At 40.5% G+C, this 22,167-nt stretch overlaps 1 protein-coding gene across 1 annotated transcript in view; it reads left to right on the top strand.

Moving 5' to 3' along the window:
• The window catches only part of DCBLD2 (discoidin, CUB and LCCL domain containing 2), a 79,182-nt gene that overhangs the window by 9,022 nt on the left and 47,993 nt on the right, over positions 1-22,167 (top strand). Inside the window, exon 2 of the mRNA XM_058555664.1 lies at positions 8,898-9,125. Within this exon, the coding sequence (XP_058411647.1) occupies positions 8,898-9,125 (228 nt within the window). The remainder of the gene's footprint in view (positions 1-8,897; positions 9,126-22,167) is intronic.

Raw genomic sequence — 22,167 nt, 5'->3', positions numbered from 1 at the left:
CCTGGCATGCCCTTGTTTCTGGTGACTCTTTGGAAGCCAGCTCCTAGAGGCTAACTTAACTATAGAGGTCTGGGTGTGAGACAGACCTTCTGTTATGTGGGTGGAGGAAGAGGGTTTCAGTTAGGGCTCTTGAAGTCATAGGGAACAGAAAACCAAATCTGCTTAAAGTCTAAGGGAAAAGTATTGGGAGGATTCCGAGGTAACTAGTGGAGTCTTTGTAAGAGCTGAAGCCGCCTAAGCCAAAGGGACAGCAGGAATGCACCTGGATCAGGCGTTGAGGACGCAGCTTCCTTCTGCCGTTGCTGCAGTCTGGTTTCCTTCGTGTGGAAGGAATCATGGCTGCTGGCAATCCTCAAGGCTTGTAGCTTCCACACCGGAGAGATTCTGGGATTTTCCCTAATGTGCAAGGTCCAGAAATTGGAGGGAAGGGTGAGCTGGCCTCGCGTTGACCCAGTGTGAGTCAGTACCCACCCCTGGACCAGTCAGTCCACTAGCGGGGGGCGTGAGGTCATATGAAAAGTGTTGGGAAAGTGCAGGGCGGGTTCCAGAAGACTCAGGGAAGTAATAGACCGACAGAAGCAGGAAGAGTGTTGGCCTTTTTGAAGAGTCCTTGTATTTTACATGGTTCTTACTGAATCCTCACGATTACTTTGGGCGATGGGTGACTTTGTCCCCATGTACAGTGAGGAGGTGGAGGCCTGTAGAGGTGAAGTGCCCAGGGTCTCAGAAGCTGGCATGGCTAGAACTTAAATTAAGTCTGTCAGACTCCAAAGCCGGTGTACTTTCTCTCTGTCACTAGCCTGCGCCAGGCTTGTCTGGGTTTGTTATTTTCCAAGTTCGGCAGCATGCCCTAAGAGCCTGGTCTACCCTGTGTCAGTGTGAATGCCTGTGAAAGCGAGGAGAACGCATCGCTGCCTGAGTTTTACAGCTTGGTACAGTAAACTGACATAAATGTGCATAATTAAGCATATTAGTAAATAAAGAGACTTTGATAATGGAAATGGAGGGAAAGACCAGGGCTTCAGAAAGCTTTCACAAAGGCAGGAACATTGCATAGGTGTTTGCTGGGTGAGTGTGAGGAGGATGGATGTTATTTTTGTGGAGTGGAATGGCATGTGTGGTGGCACAGAGGAATGTGGAGCGTGTGGGGTCACCTGGAGGTTGTGGAAGAAGTCAGGAGATGAGACCAGAAAGGGAGTCTTAAATACTATTTATTGTTTTCTTTCTGGAATCCTCCTCTTCTCTCTGCTCTCCACGTGCCTCATCCATCAGAATTTCTGCCTAGTTAACTGCTATTTATCCTGCACACCCCACCCACCCCCCACCCCCCGCCATAAAGCACCCATTACTTCCCTGCGGTACTTATCATCCCTGAAATGACTTGCTGTGTCTGCCTTGCTCACTTTATTGTCACCTCCAAGGACAGGGACCTTGTCTGTCCTTGTTGTTGTCCCTAGCACCTGGTGCGTGCCTGCACGTGGAAGATGTTCATTTACTGCTTGGGACATGTTGAGTTTGAAACGTGGCGCTTTCTCCATTTCAGTGGCAGCTGGAATCATGGAGTCCTGAGATTGCCCAGGAGAGTACAGGGTGGGAGAGAGCTCTGGAGAGCAGCAGCACCAGCAGTCAGTGGAAGGAGATAAGCAGCTAAGGTGCCAGACATGCTGCAAGGAGAGAGTTAAAAGAAGAACTAAGATGGGAAAGAAGAGTTTTAAGGAGGGAGGGAGGGATGATATGAAGAAGGGAAGGGAGATGGGAAGAAGGGAAGGGCCGGCAGTGCCCGCTGCCATGGAAAGGCCACACCTGATAAAGGGGGAAACGTACCATCAATCTGCGGCAGCTCGGAAGCTGACTGCTCTAGTGAGTAGTTTCACTGGAGAGGTTGCCTTTCAGATTTGCACAAATTTAGGTGGTTTAAAACAACAGAAATTGATGGTCTCATCGTTCTGAAGGCTAGAATTCTGAAATTAGTGCATCGGCAGGGCTGTGCTCTCTCCAAAGACTGTAGGGGCGGATCCTTCCTTGTGATGTCCTAGCTCCTGGCGATTGAAGCCTTCAGCGTTCCTCTGCGTCATTCCAATCTCTGTGTCCATAGTTAACGTGGTGTTCTACTTGGTTCTGTGTCTGTGTCCACGTTTTCCTCATTTTATAAAGATACCAGTCATTGGATTAGGGTCTACACTAATCCGTTATAACCTCATCTTGACTTGATTACATCTGCAAAGACTCTGTTTCCAAATAAAGTTACATTCACCAGTACCAGAAATTAGGACTTGAATGTATCTCTTTGGGAGACACAATCCAACCCATAACCGTCTGGTACATTGTAGTACATTGTAACATTGTAGCACACTGACGCTAGAGCCAGAGGCGTGGAAGATAGATACCAGGTATAGAGACCTGAAGAAATCTCTCTGTAAAAGCAAAGCGAGAACAAAGATAAGATGGGAGATGTTGGGGGGCACTGGGTGGAAGGAGGTTTTTTGTGTTTTTTTGTTGTTGCTGTTATCGTTAGTGTTTTAAGATGTATTAAAGTCCAGATCCTAGGCCCCACAAAAGTATAAATAATAATAAAAATAAAAATAAGTAAAAATAATACATGGTATTATTTGCAGAAAAGGCAAAATCATAACTGTCATGTAAATATAAAATGAACACGTCAAAGATTTTCTTCAGCTCATTCACTAATGAGGGAACCAGTAAGATGTTAAAACCCATCCAAAGAGTATTTGAGAAGCTCGGTGCTGATGGGCAGTCTCAGCATTGGATTGCTGGCTAGATGGCTAAAACTGGTTAATGGGATTATCTTTTCACCTACACGGAATTATATGCATCTTGACCAGACAATAATCTACAAGTTAACGTGTAATCAAGGGACCTGTAATCAGTGATCCATGGCAAGTCTAGCTAAGTGTTGTGCCCTGTGGTCCTTGGGCAGCTTTTGGCTTCTGTGACATTTAAAGGATGTGCTGCTAACCTTTTTTTTTCCAACCTATTTCCAAGTTTCAGATAATATATCTGACATATATATAGCATCTGTGGAAGTGGAGATGGGGACCTGAGAACCTTAAATTTAGTTAGCCCTTTGATGATTCTAATGTTGACTGAATTTTGAGAACCACTGAGTAAGAGGTTCCTGAGTGGCCTTGATTGCCCTCCTGAGATGGGAGCTCATCACTCTAATGACACCAGTCTCCTCGATGTTGTGATATTTTTCCCAGTAGTGCTCAGCTCCCTGGTGAAGAGAGATCTTTTGATCCCAGTGGAGGGTTTGCCAGGCAGATACTCAAGAATGCAATGGCTGGGAAGTGAAGGTGCCAGGAAGAGTGTCGTGAAGGCACTGGGCATGATGTCCAGGCTGGGAAGGGAAGGAATGAGGCCGGACAAGACTAGTGGGTGGCGAGAGAAGGCAAGTTCACAGAAAGTGTACAGGGGGTGTCAGAGAGCGGCAGAGTCAGGAGACTGAGCAGAAGAGTGGGATGCGAACGTCTCTGAGATTTCACAGGTGGGAGTGGTCTCCAGGAACAGCAGAAACAGTGCAGGTTGTGGTCCCGAGAGTGAGTGCCTGGAGTGGAGTGGAGGTCATCGAGAGAGGATGAGTGAGAATTACTTTCTCATGGGTTTATACTTCTCACAAGACACTGCGATTGCAGCTTTAAAGCTGCTCTAAATTTTCTCAAGTCAGGGGCCCTTGTTGTGTTACTTAACTAGGTTGTGTCCAGCTGCAGTGGATCTGCATGTGAGGGGCCGAGCCTTCCTGGTCTCCTGGGACCATGATTACACTCTCCAGCGCTGAGCACATCGCTGTGGGTTAAGCCCTCCATCCCAGGTGTTGTCCCACAGTATCTCGTGTAGTGCTCACCCTATGTGGTTTGAGTGTTAGTATCCCCATTTTACAAAATGGAGGGCTAGCAGCAGTAAATAACCTTCTCAAGGTCGCAGTGAGTGGGAAATAGGACATTTAAATTCATTGTATGACCCCAGAGCCTATTTGCTTAGCCAGTGTATTCTAAGTAGAGTGTGAGCTTCTGGTAGGGGTTGAAGGGAATTTATTTATAAATCTCACATTCCTTCATGTAATTCAATTTTTTAAATGACCACACATGCAGAGATAAGTTTGGGCTTAAAAAAGAATGAAGCTGGGAGCTGTTTGTTTTCCTAAAACTTGCTACAGTGACCCTCTCAATGCAAATCCATCTTACGCAGTATTAAAAAAAATGAGTGAAATTAAAGTAGTCCCTTGAATTACCTGTTTAAGATGGGTAGTGATGCAACTTAAAAAATCTTACGGTAATAGAACTGAGATAGTACTTCCAACCTAAAAATTCACAGTGCTAACGTTGTAGCCAAATGAAATAGGATGCATTCGTTAACACTTGCAAGTTACTTGCCAACACTTTGCTGCTCTTAAATGGTCCATACCCTTTTTCAGTTTATTGTAAGATCTCAGAGATGTATTATAAGATGTGACAGAAGTGACACTTATTAGATGAAGTATAGTCAGACTCGCCAGTTCACAGCGATAAAAAAAATCCTTGAAAGCTCACTGGAAAAGTGTAAACCTTTCATAGTTTATAATGATTGTAATGAAAGTTACATTGCTGTACATTTTTGGCATATTTGTGCAAGCTTCCTGCATTTGTGTTTGCTGTTGTTAAAGAAAGTATTGTTAGAAGTCACTCAGTGTTCATATTAATAAAACTCAATAATTAAGACAATTTGTATTATTTATTAGTGGTACTGTCACTAAAGTGTGGGGCAGCTGGAGGGTCATGTGGAATCAGCATTGTGAGCACATATTTATCGAAAACACACCTGGTGTGAAGTTGAGAGCAGCCTACAACAATCGTGCATTCTTTGTTGTATTAACTCATTACGATTTAAATATCTTTAATGTTCTTCTGTTTTCTCTAGGGATAAGTACTAAAAAAATTATTCAGTTATTTTTCTGGAACAATATCAAAATTTGTATCTGGCTGAACACATCTGGCCTTACACTCTTCAGAGGAAGTGAACCCATGTTCTGTGAGTGATCCCCTGGGTAAATCTGCAGCCCCACAGAGGAGAAGCAAGAGCGAATTCCAGTGATTTTTCTCCACCGAAATAAAATCAAAATTCAAACATTACGTAACTGGCTGTTGCCCTCTGCACTTACTTTGGTCTGTTGGAGTCCGTGGCGGGGAGGAGAGGCAGAAACCGACAGGGATGGTGGTGATGGAGGTGGAGAAGAAGAGAGTTGCCGATGTTGCAGTTGTTGGTGAGAGGGTCTGGACTGGTCTTGTGATGCCGTTTTGAAAGTTCTTTTCCTGGTGATAGTCATGCTCTCCTTGTTGACTGCCTTGTGAAGATGAGTGGTAGCAGGTGGTGTAGCCTGGTGCAGGTCATTCTTCTTTCCAGTGTACAATGTGAAGCAGAGACCTTGGAGACTCTTTTCCTGACCCTAGTGACACCCTTTTTTAAACTCTAATGTTAAGAGCCCCTACCCCAGAAAAAAGAAATTATTCGAGTGCTGAAGACTAAAAAGGACCTTTTTTCCTTTAACTTAAAGAAAAATAAAACATTCTGTTTACTTGTTTTAAAAATTGGGAAGTGGGAACATAACATTCTTCAGTGTAACTGTTGACCTGGGGGTTGGCTCTTCCTGGGTTGTCCCCTTAGCGAATAGAACAGCATTGCCCTTTGGATCAAAGGGAGCCCAGCCGGATCTAACCAGATCTCTGTTTGAGATGCCCTAGGCTTTGGTCTAAGTCAGCACTTCCAACTCTGCACTGTCATTTAGGACGGGCAGTTCTCTATCCTGGGGGGCTGTCCTGTGCTCTGTAAGAGGCTCTGCAGTGTTTCTGGCCTCCAACCACCAGATGCCAGGAGCACCCCACCCCTCCAGTTGTGACAACCAAAAATGTCTCCAGAATATTTTCTAGATATTAGCTTTACTTTTAAATATTTTGTCATATTTTAAGCATTTTCGTGTAGAATAAGCTTTACTTCTAAGAACTGTGAAAATAAACTGGAAGCATATTTTGTGATTTGGGGGTAAAAGTGAGGACAAGGTCTTCCTTTGGTTTGAGAATTCACCGTTTGACCTCTGGACGCAGAGGACGGTGTTTGTCCGAGTGCAGCTGGGGCTCCTTCAGTGGGGTGGGAATACGCACATGGGAGTGAGGGGGGTCACAGTGTAAAATGGGGTTCTTGCTTTGGAATAACAGAGAAAAACATTTGAAAATGCTGGCCTGGTGGGTATAAGCCCGGCCTTCCCTTTCCCAGTTCCCTCGAACTGGAACCTTCTAAACATAGACTCCAGGGCAGTAGGTGTTTGTCCTCCAGCTAAGCTGCTTATCTGGTCAGGTGAAACTTACCGGATTGTCTTGGAAACACGACACATGCACACGTGTTTGTTGCAGTGGACTGAGACTTGCTTTTAACCTTGGTTTCTGGTGCGTTATCGTCTTGTTTGCGAGAGGAGGAAGCTCTGAACGCCGTCGCATATTTTAGAACATTCTTGGCACGTTACTTGGGACTGTTCGTGCCCTCCCCCTCACAAGATACTGAAAAAAGACAGCTCCATTTTAATTGTTTTCTTCATCAGCATGCATGCAAAAGTCCTGTTTTTCATCAGTTAGTATTTATTTTGTTAACTTTTGTAGAAATTATGCTTTATAAAGGGCAAGAAACGTTTTGTGTATTTACTGAAAATCAAGCGTAAATATGAGCATAAAGACATCTAAAAATTACTTCTAACACTCTGCTTGTGCTCTTTTTATAAAATTCATTTTAAAATGACAACCGTAAGTTAAATAATAGCCTATGGGGATACATTAAATGTGACAATCTGCCATTACTAAGTTGTGAATTCAGCTGTTAATAGGAAATTTTTGACTTTCTGAAATCCATCAACACTTCCAAACACTGAAAAAGCTGCCTTAGTTTCTATTCACTAAAGGAAATTGTTATATTTCGAGTTTTTTTGTTTATTCAGTGGCTACTTATAAAGATTGAAGTGCTTCCAGAAAGCATGTTTTCATCTTTTCTATAGTGAGAACATTTCAGACTGGTTTCATAATGTTAGAAACTCTGTCTCAGGATAGTTGTTTTTTTTCCTAAGGAAAAATGTTAGTGATTGTTCAAAAGTTATTTGTATTACAATTCGTTTATTTTCGCAGTGGAGGTTTTTGTATCCCTATTTTTTACATTTAGATGATATCCAGCAGAGATATTCAAGGTATTTTCATGGAAGTTTCAGGGAAAATTTGTGATTATTTTTTTTTTCCTCTGAGGTGTATCACATTCTAAGTTTTACATTCGCGAAGGATCAGTGGGTGTGTCATGTAAAGCTCGCATGCTGTTTCTTGGTGCCCTTGTATGTTGTTATGTCACTGAGCTTGGTTCTTAGGTGTGGAATGAGAGCTCGTGAGAAGATGGATGGGGCTGAGCTCTCATCAACAGTAAGCTTGATCTGAGAGAGAGTTGTTCAGGGAGCACATTGCTAGTACTGACCCTTTAAGAGTAAACTAAGTAACAATACTAGTGTGGATTTGAGAATAAAACTTCTTTATCAGCAAAGGATGTGAAGTACTGTCATCAGCATCTAGGTACAGAGTTGTTCCTTCATTCAAGTTAGTTTTGAGACTAGTTGAAAATTACTTTTTTCATAGGTTAGTGTTCCGTTTCCTATTCATTCAATTGATAAACATTTATTTTGCAGCTACTACTTGCTGGATACTGTGAGGAGTTCTTCTTTGTAGGCTTTTAAAGCCATCATTTGTTTTAGTAAATGATAGCAGCCCACATTGTTCTTAAAAACAATACATCAAGATAATAGACAGTTCTGTTACAGCCATGTGTATCCTTATTGAGATTAAAACTCAGCAGTGTCACTTTTAATACAGCTTTTTGTGTATTCCAAAAGGTGCTTATAAATAGCTCTTTTGAAGGAGAAAATACTATCATTTTAAAAAGGTTGTATTTATCTTTCTATTAGGAAGAGATTCATTTGAATCCCATCGTTAAGGAACGCTGAAGAGTCCAACTGGAACGGCCACTGAGCCATCTTAGTCCACATTACACGCCTCCCTCTAGATGCTCAGCACAGGAACAGTCTTAGTGATGAAGGGAAGGGTGCCAGTATTTGACTTTTACAATCAATATGTTCAGTTACCTGAGTTTCCACATACAGTTGCTGAAGAAATTTGTGAAGCAAATAATGCTGCTACCAAGATATGAAGTTCCTTTTTCCTAATCTTTAATTAGCCATTAAACTCTTACTTTTTTCTCATCAGTCTGTAGAGAAGAATGAGGTTTTTGGAGAGGGACTACTAAAAAGTCAAATTTTGGTAGGATGTAAAATTGAACGTCATTAAATATTACTTTAATGCCTTCGGGAGGGAATGAGTTGCAGGGTGTGACATGGTCAGTAAACTGCATCATCTTGAGTGTAAAGTGTTTTTAGAAATCCTGCAGCTTCTCATGGATTTTAGAGGGGATTTGTGATATTTGTAAATAAATAGATGAAGCTAATCACAGACTTTTATTTTTATAGTTTATGTTTACTTTGAACAACAATTACTATGAATTGATACTTTTTTAAAGATTGGATTTATTATGATGTGTATATATATTTATTGCTGTTATGTTTACTTCTACTTATTAGTTTGGAAAGATCTTTGAACTCATAGATTATAAAGGTAATCATTGATTATTTTGACCTAAGCTGGCTTCTCCTGGCTCCTGAGAGTAGATACACTAAGAACTATATCACGTGTTTTATCTTGTGTAGGGAAAGTATTGGTGGTATATCTGATGTCTTACGTATTTTAAAATCTTGACAAGAAATCTTGATTGTTTATAGCATAAGTTAAAGATTTAAGAATAATTTGTTGTTCTTTTAACTTTTTTTCAAGGTGATGGATGTGGCCATACTGTCCTAGGCCCTGAGAGTGGAACCCTCACATCCATCAACTACCCGCAGACCTACCCCAACAGCACGGTGTGCGAATGGGAGATTCGCGTGAAGATGGGGGAGAGAGTGCGCATCAGATTCGGCGACTTTGACATTGAAGATTCTGATTCTTGTCACTTTAATTACTTGAGAATTTATAATGGAATTGGAGTTAGCAGAACTGAAATAGGTAGGAAGTTTTCTTGTAAATGTACATGTAATACATCATTGCCCCCAGTTTTAACACTAAAGCAGTTGATACTTACCATTGAATAACTGTGCTGTATAGGATGATATGTGGGAAATTATTGAAAACATGTGGAAATCTCAAATTTGAGTCTCATTTTGGAAGAGATGGTTTCTGTCTGTTTACTGTTCTAATGAGCCTGCATTGGTACCTTTGCAACAAGATGCTGCTGTACTACTTCTAAGAAGGAGGAAGTTAATTCTCTCATTTTTTTGTTTGTTTTTCTTTGATCATTTTATGTGCAGAAGAACACAAGTATAATTCATGTTTAAGAGGCAGCATGTCACGGTGATTAAGGGCATGGATTTTGGATCCAGACTTCCTGCTATTAAATTCCAGCTCTGCTCTTAGCTTGCTGTGTGACCTTGGCCACGTTACCTGACCTCTCCATTTCCTCACTTAGAGAATGAGCTAGTACATGTACTGTGCTTAGAACAATACCTAACACATGATATAAGCTTGTTAATATCAGCTGCCATTGTTGTTCTTAGCTAAGAGCAGTGCTTCTCAGGTATGGCTGCAGATTGGAGTCACCTGGGAGGACTTTTAACTAATACTGTATCCCTAGTTCCCATCCCTGACCAACTGAATCAGAATCGATGGTGGGACCCACACCTCAGTATTTTAAAGGCTTCCCAGGAGACTCTACTTTGTAGTCAAATTGAGAACCTTTGTCTCAGAGATCAGCACCTTTCTTTTAAGCAAGAAAGGTATAAAAATATGTAGGGCTGTTTTGGTGAACTAACATTAAAGAAAGAACTCTTGGATTCTCTGTGAGTTAATTTGGAAACATCTATTGGTACAAATGTGTAAAACGTCTTTTAGAACTGTAGTTGGAACCCAGTATCATGATCCTTAAGCGTCGTGTTCATCCTCTGGCCTCCTCTCCATCTCCAGTCAAATCCTTTGTCTCTTCTCTCCTTGTGGCCTCTGATTAGAGAGGAGCACTACCTGCCTGCTCACTGATAGCCTGTGTTGTCTCTCCATCAGCTTGTGATCACCACGTGCATATTGCCATGACTGTGTGGTCTCAGATAAGCTTTTAGGAACTCAGATCGCCTACGGATCTAGAAAACGCTATCACCGTAAGGCTAACAGAAGACAACTGCATGTTGAATGCCCCTGGGGGTGATGCTGTGGGGAGTAAACAGTGCCACTGAGCAGTCTTGCAACAACAGTGAGGAAAGATGAGCCACAACCTGCTGCTAGAGAAACACATTTTATCAACCATGAAGACGGTGTATAAATGGCATTTTAGAAAAGGGGGAGGAGGTGGAGGAGGAACTGTCATACATTAGGAGATACGTCTTCCAAAAGTAGTGTGTGGGCCTCGTTTGGATCTTGATTCAAGTTAACAAACTACAAGAAGACGTTTTTAAGATAATCAAAAATTTTAAGAGAAATGGGGCATTCGATGATAGTGAATGATTGTTTTTGGTTTGGTAATGTTATCATCATTATTTTTTTAAGTTCTGATTTGTTAGAGGCATTTGGAAGTTCAGACGAAATGTCTTGGATTTGTTTTTAGATGTTTCGGGGAGAAAGGTGGCAGGGACCTGTAGAGTAAGAATGGCCTGTAGGAGGAGCTGAGCCATGGCACGTGGGGGCGTTGGGCCCTCCTCTCTCTACTTTTGTGTATTTTTGAAAATTTCCATAATGAAAAGTGTTTTTTTTAAAGTAAAAGTAGGCAAGAGGGTTCCACATTTGGACACCAAGGACTGTCGCTGTAGCTAGAGGAGGGGTGACGTGGGAAATGGTGAGCCCCGGCTTTAACTCGCTGCCTGAGTTCTTGTCGCAGCTCCGGGCCTCGCTTGCTGAGTCCTTCCTGCACATGCCTGGTCCTGCCTGGACTACAGAGTCGTCGTCGGCACTGTCGGAGGATTGAGTGAAATAGAACTTTGCAGAGCTTGGCGTGTAGTAGGTGTGCAGTCAACCTCCGCTCTCCTACTCCACTGTTCCTGTGTTTCGTTGTTCTCTCTCCACACAGGAGTGGAAACTGCAGGAAGGTCCAGGGCCCTGAGTGATGCCGTTCCTGTTGGGTTTTATTTTGGCGCCCCCATCACCACCTACCAGGTCCTGCTGGTCCTACATTGGGGTAGCAGCCTATGGTTAGTGGTAGAAAGGTCACTTTCCTGACATTGCAGAGAAACAAGGATCATTGGAGAACAGTGTTTAATGTTCTGGTTCAGGTGGATATGCAGAGAATTACAGGATAGAAGCAGATACGTTGTGGGCATCAAGATTCCAGTGCCCATGGTAATGAAGCCTCCTTGTCCTGTGTCCTCTTTTCTTGGTGCCCCTTCTGAGAAGAGGCAGGCCCAAATAAGCTGCATTTCCCTATAATAATGTTTCCTATTTTGGTGTAAAGCTTAGGGTTTTGGAGTTTTTGTCTATAGGTGTTCATTTGGGGGATTTTTGAGAATTATGGAATATTGGTATTATGGTATAATGATATGGAATAATCAAGAAAGGGAGAATGCTTTCTCAAGGAATCATTTTTTAATCGTAAATTCACTAGAACGTGTTTTAACTGATACGGCGCTTCTGGCTTCCTTGGCGGTTGGACAGTTATTTTCTGTTCTCTTAAAAAGGGTAATTGTAATATTACTTAAATACACCAGTTTATTATGATTTCTTATTACTACTTTCTAAATTGCTGAATGCCCAGGTGTCTTTGTGAACTTACTCAGGGTCGCGGTGCTGGTTTCCCTGACGGATGGGGTGTGCGTACTGATGGGGTAGGACGCGCTCTCCGTCTGAGCTCTGTCCCTGCTGAGCAGAGTCCATAATCTCAACTGCCAGGCGATGGCCTCCTAGAGTAATAGATATCAGCTGTTACTCCTTCATCTTTTACTGTTTGGTCCCCCACTGCCAACTGTTGAAACTAGCAACTTTTTAGTGAACACTTTTTTTGTTTATTTATTTTGACTTAATTTCAGATTTAATAGAAAAGTTGCAAGAATGGGGTAAATAATCTCCATGTATCTTTCACCCAGATTTTCCATGTTAACATTTACCACATTTTTATCCCTCCCACACATACACACACTTTTTTTTTCTAAACTGTTTGAGAGTAAGTTTCAGGCATCATGTCCCTTTACCTCTGTATACCTAAACTTTATTTCCTAAAAATTGGGATATTCTCTTTACATTACCGCAGAACAGTTATCAGAATAAAGGAAATTAACGTTGTTGTGGTGCTAGCTACAGGCCTTATTCAGATGTCTCTGAATGTCCAAATAACGTCATTTATAGGAAAGAAATTCTCAGGTTATGTGTTGTGTTCGGTTGTCACATCTTAGTCTGCGTTACTTTGGAGCTTAGAGGAGAGGACAGGTCTTTGGTCTCCTCATGTTTCTTGATGTTGACATTTTTTAAGTACTTGGACAGTTATTTGGTAGGATATTCCTTAATTTGGTTTGTCGTATGTCTCCTCATGATTAGATTCAGGTTACAGACTTCTGGCGGGAATGCCACAGAAGGGTGTTCTCGGTGTGTTGTGTCAGGAGGCACACGATGTCCTTTTGTTCATTACATGGTGGTAACTTTGGTCTCCTGGTTCATTGATGTCTCCCTGGTTCCTGCTGTAGCCATGTTTCCCTTCATATCAACACCCATCTTGTGGGGATGCTCTCTGAAATAATGTAAATACCTTGTCACTCGTCACACTCACACCCACTAGTTTCAGCATCCATTAATGATTCTTGTCTGAGTCACTTGTTATTATGGTAATTGTCAAGTGCTGATTTTCTAATTTCATCATTACTTCTATGTTTATTAGTTTTTTTTTTTTACTGAAAAGGTGAGCTTTTCCTTTGCTTCCGTTTATTTGTTTGCTTATATCATTGTGGACTCATGGATTCTTGTGTTAGTCCATGGTTTATAATCCTTTACTGTCGTCGTTTATTTTGATGTTCAGATTGTCCTAGATTTCCATTGTGAGTCTCTTCGGGCTAGCCCCTGTGTCCTTTTGTGAGGTCCTCATTGTTCTTTGAGTACTTTCTTCTGGTCTGGCACAGGATATTCCAGATTTATTTTGTACTTGCTCTGCCTCAGCCCTGAAATCAGCTACTTCTTCAAGGAACTCATGTTCTTTTTAATGGAAAATAGTTGTTTAGTAGCATTTTGTTTAATCTCCACATATTTGTGACTTTTCCAGTTTTCTTCTTGTAGATGATTTCTAGTTTCATACCCTTGTGGTCAGAAAAGATGCTTGGTATTATTTCAGTCTTCTTAAATTTGTTGAGACTTGTTTTGTGGCCTAATATGTGATCCATTCTGGAGAATGTTCCATGTGCATTCGAAAAAAATGTGCATTCTGCAGTTTTTGGATGGAATATTCTGTATATATCTATTGAGTCCATCTGGTCTAATGTGTCATTTAGGGCCAGTGTTTCCTTATTGATCTTCTCTCTGAATGATCCATCCATTGATGTAAGTGTGGCTCTAAAGTCTCCTACTGTTACTGTGTTACTGTCAGTTTCTCCTTTTATGTTTGTTAATATGCGCTTTATGTATTTAGGTGCTCCTGTGTTGGGCACCTGGATGTTTACAAGTATTATCCACTTGTTGGATTGTCCTCTTTATCATTCTGTAGTGTTTACATTTGTCTCTTTGTCTGTCTTATTACAGTTTTTGTTTTAAAGTCTATTTTGTCTGATGTGTGTTGCTACTCCAGCTTTCTTTTTGTTTCCATTTGAGTGGAGTATCTTTTTCCATTCCCTCACTTCCAGTCTGTGAGTGTCTTTAGATCTGAAGTGTGTCTCCTGTATGCGGCATATATATGGGTCTTGTTTTTTTTTAATCTATTCAACCACCCTGTGTCTTTTGGTTGGAGCATTTAGTCCATTTACTTTTAAAGTAATTAGTGACAAGCATGTACTTACTGCCATATTGTTACTTTTTTCCTGGGTGTTTCAGTAGTTCTTCTCTGTTTCTTTCTTTTTCTCTCTTCCCTTGTGATTTGATGACTTTCTTTAGTGTTATGTTTGGGTTCCTTTCTCTTATTTTTTGTGTATTTATTATAGGTTTCTGGGTTATGATTACCATGAGTTTCATACATAATAGCCTATGTAAATAGCAATCTATATTAAGTTGATGGTCTCTTAAGTTCGACCTTATACTAAAAGCCTTACACTTTTACTCCCCCACCACAGTTTTATGTTTTTGACATATTTTATGTCTTTTAATTTCATGTATCCCTTAACCTCTTATTGTAGATATAGATGATTTTAGTACTTTTGTCTTTTGGCCTTCGTACTAGCTTTGTAAGTGGTTGATCCACTACCTTTCCTGTATATTTCCCTTTACGAGTGATATTTTTTCTTTGATAATTTTCTTATTTCTATTTGTGGCCTTTTCTTTTCCACTTAAAGAAGTCCCTTTAACATTTCTTCTAATGCTGGTTTCATGGTGATGCACTCCTTTAGTTTTTGCTTGTCTGGAAAACTCTCTATCTCTCCTTCCATTCTGAATGATAACCTTGCCAGGTAGAGTATTCTTGGCTGTAGGTTTTTTCCTTTCAGCACTTTGAATATATTGTGCCACTCCCTTCTAGCCTGTAAGGTTTCTGCTGAAAAGTCAGCCGATAGCCTTATGGGGTTTCCTTTCTACATAACTTGTTGCTTTTCTCTTGCAACTTTTAGGATTCTCTCGTTATCTTTAATTCTTGACATTTTAATTATAATGTGTCTTGGTGTAGGTCTCTTTGGGTTCCTCTTGTTTGGTGCTCTCTGTGCTTCCTGTACCTGGATGTCCTTTTCCTTTCCCAGGTTAGGGAAGTTTTCAGCTATTATTTCTTCAAATAAGTTCTCTGCCCCTTTGTGTCTCCTCCTTCTGGGACACCTATAAAATGGATGTTAGTATGCTTGATGTTGTTCCAGAGACCCTTTAGACTGTTTTCATTTTTTTTCATTCTTTTTTCTGTTTAGCTTGGGTGATTTCCTCTACTCTTTCATCCAGCTCACCGATCTTTTGTTCTGTATCATCTATTCTGCTGTTGATTCGTTCTAGTGAATTTTTCATTTCCATTATTGTATTCTTCAGCTCTCATTGGTTATTTTTTATATTTTCTAATTTTTTGTTGAAGTTCTCACTGTGTTCATCTGTTCTTCTCCCCAGATCAGTGAGCATCCTTATGACCATTAGTTTCTACTCTTTATCAGGCAGATTGTTTATCTCTGTTTCATTTAGTTCTTTTTCTGAGGATTTGTCCTGTTCCCTTATTTGGAACATATTCCTTTGTCTTAAAACTTCTTATTTTAAAATTTTTTATTACCTTGGGACTTGAAGGACAGCTTGATCTTATGTAAGTCCTTGATTCACATGTTCTTTAAGTTTAAAAAAAATACTCTTCCATTATTGCCTGGCTTTTTATATTATTTTTTGAAAAGTCTCATACCAGTTGAATTCTCTTGCCCTTGTCAGGTATTTGATTTTTGTATAGAGGTTGTGAGGGTTCTTTATTTACCTTTAAAGTGTATTAACTCTGCAAGGATATGTGTTGAAGTTGATCATTGTGGGTTAGCGGTCACTGGTGTCCAGTGAGTTCTTTCAATATATAGATTCAGACCTTTTATTTCTAGAAAGTTTTCTTAGATTATAGTTTTAATATTATTTCTGTTCCATTGTTTTATGTATCTTTTTCAGACATCTTAATTATAGGAAAATTGGATCTTCTTTGCATTTCCACCATGTTCATTTCAGCCACATTCTCACAGATCCTTTTTCCTTTTTTAATTTCCTTTTCATTTTGTTTTTTTTCTTTTCTTCAACATTCATTATCATGTTTTCATTAGAATTTATTATTTCTTGTGCACCTTGTAATGTGATCCTTATTTCTCATAATTTTGTTATTTTTTGTATTTCTTTTCTGAGATCAACCAACTCTTATTTCTTTCCATTTTGTGTCCATTTCTGTTCTTAGTTTTTGAGTTTCTGTTTCAGGTTGTGTTATCATATCCCCAGTTGTTTGTTTGAGGACATTTAATTAAGTTTTGAGTGTTGTGTTCCAGTTTTCTTCTGCTTTACCATTGTTTTTGGGGGGAGGGGATTTCCATAAACTGAATTGTTGGGATTCTCATTTTTTGTTTTCTTGTTATATTTTTTTAGGTAGATAAAGACTGTGACTCGATATTTCTCTGGACAGGGCTGGTGGTTGGCAGTGGTTCACAAGCTTTGTAGTTCATGACACGTTCATGATAGCCCTCTTCTGTCAGTGTAGTAAATTTTTCTCGTTTTTTGGAGAAGAGGTTGTAGTAGGGGAGGGATTGCGTATCCTTGTTTTGTTTTGTTTTTTCTGTCTTGCAGGATCCTGAATTTCCCCTCTTGCTTTGTTTTTTCTCCCTTCACTCTGTGGTTTCCAAAGCCCGCTTCTCTGCTACTTTTCACCTTCTTTTCCCACCGAAGTGTGTCCTTTCCAAAACTGCCCTGCTTAGGATTTCTGCACTCTTAACTTCCTTCCCTGAAGTCAGTGCTCTCATCAACAGTGGATTTTTTTCTTATTTCCAGTATTTTCTGGCTGTGCATGGGATATCTTGATCATCTTTGTCTCTCCCAGTGGGTCTTGCATTAACCTTTACCACTTAAGTTATTCTTAGATCCTATGCTTTAGGGATCTGTGACCCTAGTAAAAACAAAGTTATTTTTGTTCTTTGAGTTTCTTTCTTTTTCTTTTCAAGTTGTCTTTGTGAAAAATAATTATTTTAGTATTTTAGTATTGTTTTATTTGAAAGAAGTAAGGGGCATTACAAATGATCGTCACTGTTAACGTTTTACATTTAGAGTAGTTTTCCATGGGCAGGAGTTAAAGAAGTGATGTCTCATCTTAATGATTATAGGAATCTTGTGTGACAGATGTGTGAGCCACCAAGTTTTCTATGCGATGAAATCCTAGCCTATGAAAACATGAAGTCAGGAAGGCTAACGGCATCTCTTATCTGTTCATCATGAAAATACATTGATTACTGTGAATGTTTTTCATGAGAAAGTTTGATGGGAACTTAAATTTAACTTGGGTTTGTCCCTAATGCAGAAGCATTGTTTGAGGTTGCTTGTTGCATTGCCGAGTGCAGAAGCCACATACCATACGAAAGACCTTAGTGAGGCTTTGTGCCCTGCAATGGTCAGGCTGGTTTGTGGCATAGAACAGAGAAGAAATACTGAAGCCTTGTCTCCGTAAATGATGTCATTACAAGATGTTTCCTCTGATGTTTTGGGGCAGGTCAATGGGAAACTGACAAGTGTCCCATTTCTCATCTGCATTCAGCTGGATAAAACTTAATCTACTCTGTGATGCTGACCCTATCCAAGAATTCCTGTCTGTGAGGAAATATTCAAAAGCCTTTGACATCTCTTAAGTGGTGAAAAGTTTATTTTTTCAGAAAAGCTTTGAACGGAATTTCTTGGTGAGCTCCGTGTGCCTCCCCTGTGCTGCTTGGCCACACGTCTGGTTTGCTCAAGTGGGTCATGATGTGTTGCTTCTATAGGAGCACACTTGGTGTGAGGGGCTCTGCTGCTGTCCTGAGAGAAGTGTCAGTGTGGTAAGAGCCAGTGCCTTGAGTCTCCACCTTTTCAAGAGTGTTTATTAAGAAACAGAAGCAGAAGATGGAGCTCTCTTCTATCCAGAAGTTTGTTGATTTTCTAGAAGATAAGTCTTAAAGCCCTTCGAGTAGAAATTTCGCAAAAGAGAAGGAAAGCCTTGTCAGGAAGAATTGATGGGGGGATCGGTGTTACTTTGTAGATATTGTGGTCTGTGTGAATGCTATAAAATGTTCTGTCAAGACCTTTTGGTCGCCATCATGGATAATGATCAGAACTCAGGTGCTCTTTTGTCCAAGCTGCTATTCTGAAAGAGGACGTTGGAGGAGGCCACTATGCTCACAGTCAAAGAAATGCACATTTTTTAAAACTAAGTATATTCCTTCCCTGACTTTTAGTAAAAAATACAAAAATTTTGGGGCCGGCCCGGTGGCACAAGCGGTTAAGTGTGCGTGCTCCACTGCGGCCGCCTGGGGTTCGCCGGTTCGGATCCCGGGCGCGCACCGACGCACTGCTTGGTAGGCCATGCTGTGGCGGCGTCCCATATAAAGTGGAGGAAGATGGGAGGATATTAGCCCAGGGCCAGTCTTCCTCAGCGGAAAAAAAAGAGGAGGATTGGCAGATGTTAGCACAGGGCTGATCTTCCTCACAAAAACAAACAAACAAAAATTTTAGTAATTTTATGTTGGAGTGAGTATGGTGAGTACTTTTTTTTAATACCGAAGGTGTGTTAGTTGGTGTGGCTCACTTGGGTAGCAGTCTGGAAGTCTTTATTGAGAATCCGTCTTATGGAAACACTTTAACAGATAGAAGTTGTGTGAGGAAGATGTTGATTGCAACATCATTCACTATATAGAAAAATTGGAAGCAATCTAAATTTCTAACATGAAATTAAGTAACTTAATTAGGCCCCTTTCTCCTCTGAGGCTTCCTCGTGCTCTCCCGCTATTTAAGTTTCCCCTGGTGTTGACAGCCCTGCTGCCAAACCCCCTCCAACATCACGGCCTCCACATAGATGACCAACTTGTGTCTTGCATCTCTTCCCATTGAGAGTTACAGCCTTACCTTCTCCCAAAAGGCAAGAGACATTTCTTCTCTCTTTCAGCAGACTCTGGACAGGTCATGTCAGTTCTCACAGATCACTTTGTTTCCAAAAGATCCCATCTTTTGTTCAGATTTGTCACCACCTCTTCATGCCAGTGTATCCCATGAACCCCAGGATGCTGGCTAGGTGGTTTGCACTTTTTAACTATAATGAGTAGTGCTGCTGTGAGTATCATGTGCAAGTTTTTGTGTTGACATATGTTTGCATTTCTCTTGGGTATACGCCTAGGAGTAGAATTGGCTGGGTCATATGGTAACTCTGTGTTTAAACTTTTGAAGTACCAGACTGTTTGCCAAAGCAACTGCACCATTTTACAATCCTACCAGCAGTATATGAGGGTTCCAATTTTTCCACATCCTTGCCGACACTTATTATCTGACATTTTTTTTTGGTGAGGAAGATTAGCCCTGAACTAACATCTGTTGCCAATCCTCCCCTTTCTGCTGAGGAAGATTGGCCCTGGGCTAACATCCATGCCCATCTTCCTCTGCTTTGTATGTGGGACACCACCACAGCATGGCTTGGTGAGCGGTGCGTAGGTCCGCACCCGGGATCCAAATTTGCGAACCCCGGGAGCATTTGAACTTAACCACTATGCCACCAGGCCGCTCCCCTCTCTGACATTTTGATTCTAGCCATCCTATTAAATGTGAAGTGGTATCTCATTGTGAGTTTGGTTTGCATTTCCTTGATGACTATTTTTCCTTTTTTTTTTTTTCTTTTGTTGTTGCCCATTCTTTTGGTTCAAACAAATGTGTAATGACGTATGTCCATCATGGTGGTATCATACAGAGTATTATCACTGCCCTAAAAGTCTTATGTGCTCTGCCTATTCATCCCTCTCCCCCCAACCCTTGGCAGCCACTGATCTTTTTACTGTCTCCATAGTTTTGCCTTTCCAGAATGTCATATAATTGGAATCAAACAATACGAAGCCTTTTTAGAATGCTTTCTTTCGCTTACTAATAGGCATTTAAAGTTTTTTCATGTCTTTTCATGGCTTAATAGCTCATTTCTTTTTAATATTGACTAATATTCCATTGTCTGGATATATCAAAGTTTATCAGCTCACCTGCTAAAGGACGTCTTGGTTGCTTCCAACTTTTGGCAATTAGGAATAAACCTTCTATGAACATGCCTGTGTGGTTTTTTTTTGTGTGGACGTAAGTTTTCAACTCCTTTGGGTAAATACGCAGGAATGTTATTGCTGGATTGTATGGTAAGACTGTTTAGTTTTGTTAAGAAATCCCCAAACTCTCTTGCAAAGTGGCTGCACCATTTTGCATTCCCACCAGCACTGAATGAGAGTTCCTGTTGCTCTACATTTTCACCAGTATTTGGTGGTGTCAGTGTTCTGAGTTTTGGTCATTTAACTAGGTGTATAGTGGTATCTCATTGTCATTTTAATTTGCATTTCCCTGATGATATATGATGTGGAGCATCTTTTCATATGTTTATTTGCCATCTGTATATCTTCTTTGTTGAGGTGTCTGTTAAGGCCTTGGCCCCTTTTTAAATCAGTAGTTTTCTTCTTGTTGCAGTTTAAGAGCTCTTTGTATATTTTGGATGAGTCCTTGACCAGATGTGTCTTTGCAGATATTTTCTCCTAGTCTGTGGCTTGTCTTCTCATTCTCTTGATATTGTCTTTTGCAGAGCAGAAGTTTTTAATTTTAATGAAGTCTAGCTTATCAATTATTTCTGTCGTGGATCGTGCCTTTGGTGTTGTATCTAAAAAGTCATCACCATACCCAAGGTCATCCAGATTTTCTCCTGTTATTTTCTAGGAATTTTATAGTTTTGCTTTTTACATTTAGGTGTGTGATCCATTTTGAATTAATTTTTGTGAGGGGTATAAGGTCTGTGTTTAGGTTCATTTTTTTGCATATGAATGTCCAGTTGTTCCAGCACCGTCTATTGGAAAGACTGTCTTTGCTTCATTGTGTTACCTTTGCTTCTTTGTCAAAGATCAGTTGACTATATTTATGTGGATCTATTTCTGGGCTCTGTATTCTGTTCCATTGATCTATTTGGCTCTTTTTTTGCCAATACCACACTGTCTTGATTACTGTAACTTTATAGTAAATCTTAAAGATAAGTAGTGTCAGTCCTCCGTTTTTGTTCTTCTTCCATATTGTGTTGGCTATTCTGGATCTTTTGTCTCTCCATATAAACTTTGGTATCAATTTGTTGATATCCACAAAATAACTTGCTGGGATTTTTTTTTCTTTTCTTTTTGTATTTTTGGTGAGGAAGATTAGCTCTGAGCTAACATCTGTTGCCAGTTCTCTTCTTTTTGCTGAGAAAGATTGGCCCTGGGCTGACATGCATGCCCATCTTCCTCTGCTTTGTAGGTGAGACACCTGCCACAGCATGGCTTGATAAGCAGTGCATAGGTCCACGCCTGGAATCCAAACCTGCAAACCCTGGGCCACCGAAACAGAGCACGTGAACTTAACCACCATACCACTGGGCCAGCCCCACTGGGATTTTGATTTGGATTGCATTGAATCTGTAAATCAGGTTGGGAAGAACTGACATCTTGACAATATTTAGTCTTCCTATCCATGAACATAGAGCAGCTCTCCATTTGTTTTGTTCTTTGATTGCATTCTTCAACGTTTTGTGGTTTTTATCATATAGATCTTGTACATATTTTGTCAGATTTATAACTAACTATTTCATTTTCGGGGATGCTACTATAAATGGTATTGTACTTTTAATTGAAATTCCACTTGTTCATTTTTGATATAAAAGGAAGCAATTTACTTTTGTATATTAACCTTGTATTCTGCAGCCTTGCTATAATTGCTTGTTTGTCACAGCATTTTTTTTGTCACTTGTTTTGGATTTTCTGCATAGATGATCATGTCGTCTGTAAACAAAGCCAGTTTTCTTTCTTCCTTTCCCATCTGTACTCCATTTTTTTTCTTTTTCTTGTCTTATGGTTTTAGCTAGTACTTTCAGGATGATATGAAAAAGGAGTAGTGATGGAGGACATCTTGTTCTTTATCTTATTATAAATAGGAAAGCTTTGCATTTCTCACTGTTAAGTAAGATGTTAGCTATGGGTTTTTTGTAATATTCTTTATCAAGTTGAGGAAGATCTCCTCTATGCCTAGTTTACTGAGAGTTTTGTGGGGTTTTTTGTTTGTTTGTTTTTGTGAGAAAGATTGGCCCTGAGCTAACATCTGCCAATCCTCCTCTTTTTTTGCTGAGGAAGACTGGCCCTGGGCTAACATCTGTGCCCATCTTCCTCTACTTTATACGGGACACCGCCACAGCATGGCTTGCCAGGTGGTGCGTTGGTGCACGCCCGGGATCCGAACTGGCGAACCCTGGGCC

This window comes from Diceros bicornis, chromosome 15, assembly GCF_020826845.1.
Source record: "Diceros bicornis minor isolate mBicDic1 chromosome 15, mDicBic1.mat.cur, whole genome shotgun sequence".
Taxonomy (NCBI): Eukaryota; Metazoa; Chordata; class Mammalia; order Perissodactyla; family Rhinocerotidae; genus Diceros; species Diceros bicornis.
This window is presented reverse-complemented; position numbering and strand designations above follow the sequence as displayed.